Source organism: Procambarus clarkii, chromosome 38, assembly GCF_040958095.1.
Source record: "Procambarus clarkii isolate CNS0578487 chromosome 38, FALCON_Pclarkii_2.0, whole genome shotgun sequence".
Lineage (NCBI taxonomy): Eukaryota > Metazoa > Arthropoda > Malacostraca > Decapoda > Cambaridae > Procambarus > Procambarus clarkii.
The window spans coordinates 21,524,334-21,532,033 of record NC_091187.1 but is presented as its reverse complement, the minus strand read 5'-3'; the positions used below and the strand labels follow the sequence as shown (position 1 = coordinate 21,532,033).

At 48.5% G+C, this 7,700-nt stretch overlaps 1 protein-coding gene across 1 annotated transcript; it reads left to right on the top strand.

Annotated features, from left to right (window-relative positions):
• Positions 1-6,092: 6,092 nt before the first annotated feature.
• Positions 6,093-6,872, top strand: LOC138372282 (chondroitin proteoglycan 1-like). The gene has a single exon (XM_069337562.1). The coding sequence runs from the start codon at positions 6,093-6,095 to the stop codon at positions 6,870-6,872; it is 780 nt and encodes a 259-aa protein (XP_069193663.1).
• Positions 6,873-7,700: the final 828 nt, after the last annotated feature.

Here is a 7,700-nt window from a genome sequence, read left to right as displayed (position 1 = left end):
TGTGCCGAGGTAAGCGAAGACGACGTTTGTTACTGATCTTGCCGGGGTTCGAACGAGGGTCGGGGTGGCAGGATACCCAAATCGCTGCTAGGGAAGTGCATTAGGTAAAAGGTCTCGCGTCACTTGGGAAAAATAGGTTGTGAGCGATCATGTGCCGCTTCCTGAACCCTCCGTCGTGGCAAATGGCAAAACTGGCGAATCATGACTCGCGAATCATGACTCGTGAATTATGACTCGTAAATCATGACTCGCGAATCATGACTCGCGAATCATGACTCGTGAATCATGACTTGTGAATCATGACTCGTGAATCATGACTCGTGAATCATGACTCGTGAATCATGACTCGTGAATCATGACTCGTGAATCATGACTCGCGAATCATGACTCGTGAATCATGACTCGTGAATCATGACTCGCGAATCATCTTGAGGTTATCTTGAGATGATTTCGGGGCTTCGTAGTGTCCCCGCGGCCCGGTCCTCGACCAGGCCTCCACCCCCAGGAAGCAGCCCGTGACAGCTGTCTAACACCCAGGTTAACACCTATTTTACTGCTAGGTAACAGGGGCATAGGGTGAAAGAAACTCTGCCCAATGTTTCTCGCCGGCGCCTGGGATCGAACCCACGACCACAGGATCACAAGTCCAGCGTACTGTCCGCTCGGCCTACCAGCTCCTAAGCCTAGCTGGTCGGCCGATCATGACTAGCGAATCATACTTTAAAAAGTGATTTGGAGACCTTTTATATTGCTTCTGGCTACCACGATGGACGTGGCAACACTGCATCAGGCGTAGGCTAGAGATATCTATGATTGACGTGGCAACACTGGATGTACAAACTTTGACACAAAGTAGAAAGTCTACGGACTCCCCACATAATATTTCACATGAACGACTTCGCGGAGGGGGAGCATATAGGGGAGCCAACTACCCTCAATGAGGGAAGAGGGGGGGGCAATGACCCCTTTGACTCTCACACAACAATCACTTGTATTCCTGCAACATTACAACATTAAATGAGGCCAGCAGCTGCCCTCCACACCTGGAGACAATCACACCTGCTATTTTATGGTACTATATGGAGTACCCGGATGACCTAACTCTCTCTCTCTAAGGTACTATATGAAGTACCCGGATGACCTAACACTCTCTCTCTAAGGTACTATATGAAGTACCCGGATGACCTAACTCTCTCTCTCTAAGGTACTATATGAAGTACCCGGATGACCTAACACTCTCTCTCTAAGGTACTATATGAAGTACCCGGATGACCTAACACTCTCTCTCTAAGGTACTATATGAAGTACCCGGATGACCTAACACTCTCTCTCTAAGGTACTATATGAAGTACCCGGACGACCTAACACTCTCTCTCTAAGGTACTATATGAAGTACCCGGATGACCTAACTCTCTCTCTCTAAGGTACTATATGAAGTACCCGGATGACCTAACACTCTCTCTCTAAGGTACTATATGAAGTACCCGGATGACCTAACACTCTCTCTCTAAGGTACTATATGAAGTACCCGGATGACCTAACACTCTCTCTCTAAGGTACTATATGAAGTACCCGGATGACCTAACACTCTCTCTCTAAGGTACTATATGAAGTACCCGGATGACCTAACTCTCTCTCTCTAAGGTACTATATGAAGTACCCGGATGACCTAACTCTCTCTCTCTAAGGTACTATATGGAGTACCCGGATGACCTAACTCTCTCTCTCTAAGGTACTATATGAAGTACCCGGATGACCTAACTCTCTCTCTCTAAGGTACTATATGAAGTACCCGGATGACCTAACTCTCTCTCTCTCTAAGGTACTATATGAAGTACCCGGATGACCTAACTCTCTCTCTCTAAGGTACTATATGAAGTACCCGGATGACCTAACTCTCTCTCTCTAAGGTACTATATGAAGTACCCGGATGACCTAACTCTCTCTCTCTAAGGTACTATATGGAGTACCCGGATGACCTAACTCTCTCTCTCTAAGGTACTATATGAAGTACCCGGATGACCTAACTCTCTCTCTCTAAGGTACTATATGAAATACCCGGATGACCTAACTCTCTCTCTCTAAGGTACTATATGAAGTACCCGGATGACCTAACTCTCTCTCTCTAAGGTACTATATGAAGTACCCGGATGACCTAACTCTCTCTCTCTAAGGTACTATATGAAGTACCCGGATGACCTAACTCTCTCTCTCTCTCTCTAAGAACATCTCGACAATCACACGACCAAACTACAACGTTGCTGCAATGTTTGAACAAGTTTTAACACTTTCTAACAGTTTTAACACCTTCTAACAGTTCTAACACCTTCTAACAGTTCTAACACCTTCTAACAGTTCTAACACCTTCTAACAGTTCTAACACCTTCTAACAGTTCTAACACATTCTAACAGTTCTAACACCTTCTAACAGTTCTAACACCTTCTAACAGTCCTAACACCTTCTAACAGTCCTAACACCTTCTAACAGTCCTAACACCTTCTAACAGTTCTAACACCTTCTAACAGTTCTAACACCTTCTAACAGTTCTAACACCTTCTAACAGTCCTAACACCTTCTAACAGTTCTAACACCTTCTAACAGTTCTAACACCTTCTAACAGTTCTAACAAGTTCTAACAGTTTTAACACCTTCTAACAGTTCTAACAAGTTCTAACAGTTCTAACACCTTCTTACAAGTTCTAACAAGTTCTAACAGTTCTAACACGTTTTTACAAGTTCTAACACCTTCTAACAAGTTCTAACACCTTCTAACAAGTTGTAACACCTTCTAACACCTTCTAACTAGTTGTAACACCTTCTAACACGCCATATATAACAACTTTATATCAAAATGTGTTCAAAACTTTGTAACAAGTTGTAACAGGGTAACAATAGGGACCATTGAGTGTTGGCAGGGATGCCATATACATTCCCAGCAAATACACAATCCAACCACTTTGTTATTGTCACTTTGTGGTTATCTTATGAGATGCACTGCTGAAAAAATCCGATAAAAACTCTATGGAAACCAAATCACCATTTCGGACTTCATAGGAGTCGTTGACTGCCACAATTGGAGCCAATTTAAAGAGGGGCATGAAGGTCGACCCCATTCCCCTCTTATGACACTCCCCATACATTCACCAGTCATCATGCAAAGGTTGGTGAGACTAACCGCAAGCATCTGGCCTCCAGCCTCGGACACAGATTAACAGACATAGATAAACATGTTTTAACTGCTCTTCTGTGCTCATTGTAGCTTCAGAGTCAATTACTAAAGTTGTCTACTGTTAACAGATTGAAGGAATTTCCCTATGAGGTTCTCACGTAGCATTGTTGTTCAGTAAAGATCTTTCCTTAGTGTAGTGACGTTAGTGACACCACTGTAAAGAAAGAACCTTTACCTTTTTACCTCTAATTATCTGGTTATCCACCACCTACCCATCGTTATCCACCACCCAGGCATCGTTATCCACCACCCAGGCATCGTTATCCACCACCTACCCATCGTTATCCACTACCCAGGCATCGTTATCCACCACCCAGGCATCGTTATCCACTACCCAGGCATCGTTATCCACCACCCAGGCATCGTTATCCACCACCCAGGCATCGGTATCCACCACCCAGGCATCGTTATCCACCACCCAGGCATCGGTATCCACCACCCAGGCATCGCTATCCAACTACCAGGCATCGTTATCCACCACCCAGGCATCGTTATCCACCACCCAGGCATCGGTATCCACCACCCAGGCATCGTTATCCAACTACCAGGCATCGTTATCCACCACCCAGGCATCGTTATCCACCACCCAGGCATCGTTATCCACCACCCAGGCATCGTTATCCACCACCCAGGCATCGTTATCCACCACCCAGGCATCGTTATCCACCACCCAGGCATCGTTATCCACCACCCAGGCATCGTTATCCACCACCCAGGCATCGTTATCCAACTACCAGGCATCGTTATCCAACTACCAGGCATCGTTATCCAACTACCAGGCATCGTTATCCAACTACCAGGCATCGTTATCCAACTACCAGGCATCGTTATCCAACTACCAGGCATCGTTATCCAACTACCAGGCATCGTTATCCACCACCCAGCCGTCGTTATCCACCACCCAGCTGTCGTTATCCACTACCCAGCCGTCGTTATCCACCTCCCAGGCATCGTTATCCACCAGCCAGCCGTCGTTATCCACCACCCAGCTGTCGTTATCCACTACCCAGCAGTCGTTATCCACCACCCAGCCGTAGTTATCCACCACCCAGCCGTAGTTATCCACCACTCAGCAGTCGTTATCCACCACCCAGGCATCGTTATCCACCACCCAGGCATCGTTATCCACCACCCAGCCATCGTTATCCACCACCCAGCCGTAGTTATCCACCACCCAGCCGTAGTTATCCACCACTCAGCAGTCGTTATCCACCACCCAGGCATCGTTATCCACTACCCAGGCATCGTTATCCAACTACCAGGCATCGTTATCCAACTACCAGGCATCGTTATCCACCACCCAGCCGTAGTTATCCACCACCCAGCAGTCGTTATCCACCACCCAGCCGTCGTTATCCACCACCCAGCTGTCGTTATCCACTACCCAGCAGTCGTTATCCACCACCCAGCCGTAGTTATCCACCACCCAGCCGTAGTTATCCACCACCCAGCCGTAGTTATCCACCACCCAGCCGTCGTTATCCACCACCCAGCCGTAGTTATCCACCACCCAGCCGTAGTTATCCACCACCCAGCCGTAGTTATCCACCACCCAGCCGTAGTTATCCACCACCCAGCCGTAGTTATCCACCACCCAGCCGTAGTTATCCACCACTCAGCAGTCGTTATCCACCACCCAACCGTAGTTATCCACCACCCAGCCGTCGTTATCCACCACCCAGCCGTAGTTATCCACCACCCAGCAGTCGTTATCCACCACCCAGCAGTCGTTATCCACCACCCAGCCGTCGTTATCCACCACCCAGCCGTCGTTATCCACCACCCAGCAGTCATTATCCACCACCCAGCAGTCGTTATCCACCACCCAGCCGTAGTTATCCACCACCCAGCCGTAGTTATCCACCACCCAGCCGTAGTTATCCACCACCCAGCCGTAGTTATCCACCACCCAGCCGTAGTTATCCACCACCCAGCCGTAATTATCCACCACCCAGTAGTCGTTATCCACCACCCAGCCGTAGTTATCCACTACCCAGCCGTCGTTATCCACCACCCAGCCATCGTTATCCACCACCCAGCAGTCGTTATCCACCACCCAGCCGTCGTTATCCACCACCCAGCCGTAGTTATCCACCACCCAGCCGTAGTTATCCACCACCCAGCCGTAGTTATCCACCACCCAGCCGTCGTTATCCACCACCCAGCCATCGTTATCCACCACCCAGTAGTCGTTATCCACCACCCAGCCGTCGTTATCCACCACCCAGCCATCGTTATCCACCACCGTGACAAGTTTTCTGAACTATTTAGTGTCACAATTTGGCTCCTAGTTGGTTTCTGTAGCTTCTAGTTGAATGCACCTTCGCTGTAACTTCTTCGTAATATGTAGTTTTCTGAATCTTTGGAAGAATATTGTATTTTTTGCATCTATAAAGAATATTGGGTTCTGTGTCTATAAAAAGAATGTGCATGTGTTTGTCTCTCTGAGGTGGGAGGCCAGATGCAAAGGTCTAGTCTCACCCAACTTTCCATGATGACACATGTGGGATATGGGAGTGTCATAGGCCACTCGGGGTTGGCCCCGTTGCCACACTTTAAGAAATATCGGCATCTATAGCCTTGGACGTAGTGTTACATACACTTGCCTTAAACATTTCCACATACAAAACATCATGGACATATTGTTTCTATGCGGATAAAATAGATTGAGATTCTTGTAATCCATTATGCACGAGGGGAAAAAAAGGCTGGTAAAATATTCTAAAAATATTTTTGCCAAAGCGTTTAGGGAGGCGAGAAACGCTCAGGGGTGTGAGGAAGGTGACAAGTACAAGGACCACGAGGCCGGCAAATCGGAAGCTTCTAGTTGAAATTCAGAACTGTGAGAAGGGGAGATATTTTATGCGGGACTTGTGGGCCCCGGCAGGCTTCCTTATGGAGGCTTCAACCGCAGGCTTCCTTATGGAGGCTTCAACCGCAGGCTTCCTTATGGAGGCTTCAACCGCAGGCTTCCTTATGGAGGCTTCAACCGCAGGCTTCCTTATGGAGGCTTCAACCGCAGGCTTCCTTATGGAGGCTTCAACCGCAGGCTTCCTTATAGAGGCTTCAACAGCAGGCTTCCTTATAGAGGCTTCAACCGCAGGCTTCCTTATAGAGGCTTCAACCGCAGGCTTCCTTATGGAGGCTTCAACCGCAGGCTTCCTTATAGAGGCTTCAACCGCAGGCTTCCTTATAGAGGCTTCAACCGCAGGCTTCCTTATAGAGGCTTCAACCGCAGGCTTCCTTATAGAGGCTTCAACCGCAGGCTTCCTTATAGAGGCTTCAACCGCAGGCTTCCTTATAGAGGCTTCAACCGCAGGCTTCCTTATAGAGGCTTCAACCGCAGGCTTCCTTATAGAGGCTTCAACCGCAGGCTTCCTTATAGAGGCTTCAACCGCAGGCTTCCTTATAGAGGCTTCAACCACAGGCTTCCTTATAGAGGCTTCAACCGCAGGCTTCCTTATAGAGGCTTCAACCGCAGGCTTCCTTATAGAGGCTTCAACTGCAGGCTTCCTTATAGAGGCTTCAACCGCAGGCTTCCTTATAGAGGCTTCAACCGCAGGCTTCCTTATAGAGGCTTCAACCACAGGCTTCCTTATAGAGGCTTCAACCGCAGGCTTCCTTATAGAGGCTTCCTTATAGAGGCTTCAACCGCAGGCTTCCTTATAGAGGCTTCAACCGCAGGCTTCCTTATAGAGGCTTCAACCACAGGCTTCCTTATAGAGGCTTCAACCGCAGGCTTCCTTATAGAGGCTTAAACCGCAGGCTTCCTTATAGAGGCTTCAACCGCAGGCTTCCTTATAGAGGCTTCAACCGCAGGCTTCCTTATAGAGGCTTCAACCGCAGGCTTCCTTATAGAGGCTTCAACCGCAGGCTTCCTTATAGAGGCTTAAATCGCAGGCTTCCTTATAGAGGCTTCAACCGCAGGCTTCCTTATAGAGGCTTCAACCGCAGGCTTCCTTATAGAGGCTTAAACCGCAGGCTTCCTTATAGAGGCTTCAACCGCAGGCTTCCTTATAGAGGCTTCAACCGCAGGCTTCCTTATAGAGGCTTCAACCGCAGGCTTCCTTATAGAGGCTTCAACCGCAGACTTCCTTATAGAGGCTTCAACCGCAGGCTTCCTTATAGAGGCTTCAACCGCAGGCTTCCTTATAGAGGCTTCAACCGCAGGCTTCCTTATGGAGGCTTCAACCGCAGGCTTCCTTATAGAGGCTTCAACCGCAGGCTTCCTTATAGAGGCTTCAACCGCAGGCTTCCTTATAGAGGCTTCAACCGCAGGCTTCCTTATAGAGGCTTCAACCGCAGGCTTCCTTATGGAGGCTTCAACCGCAGGCTTCCTTATAGAGGCTTCAACCGCAGGCTTCCTTATGGAGGCTTCAACCGCAGGCTTCCTTATGGAGGCTTCAACCGCAGGCTTCACCAGGAAGCTTCAACCGCAGGCTTCACCAGGAAGCTTCAACCGCAGGCTTC

Bases quoted from the DNA above. Each gene is read 5' to 3' on its own strand.
- LOC138372282 (XM_069337562.1), top strand. From the start codon at position 6,093: ATGCGGGACTTGTGGGCCCCGGCAGGCTTCCTTATGGAGGCTTCAACC.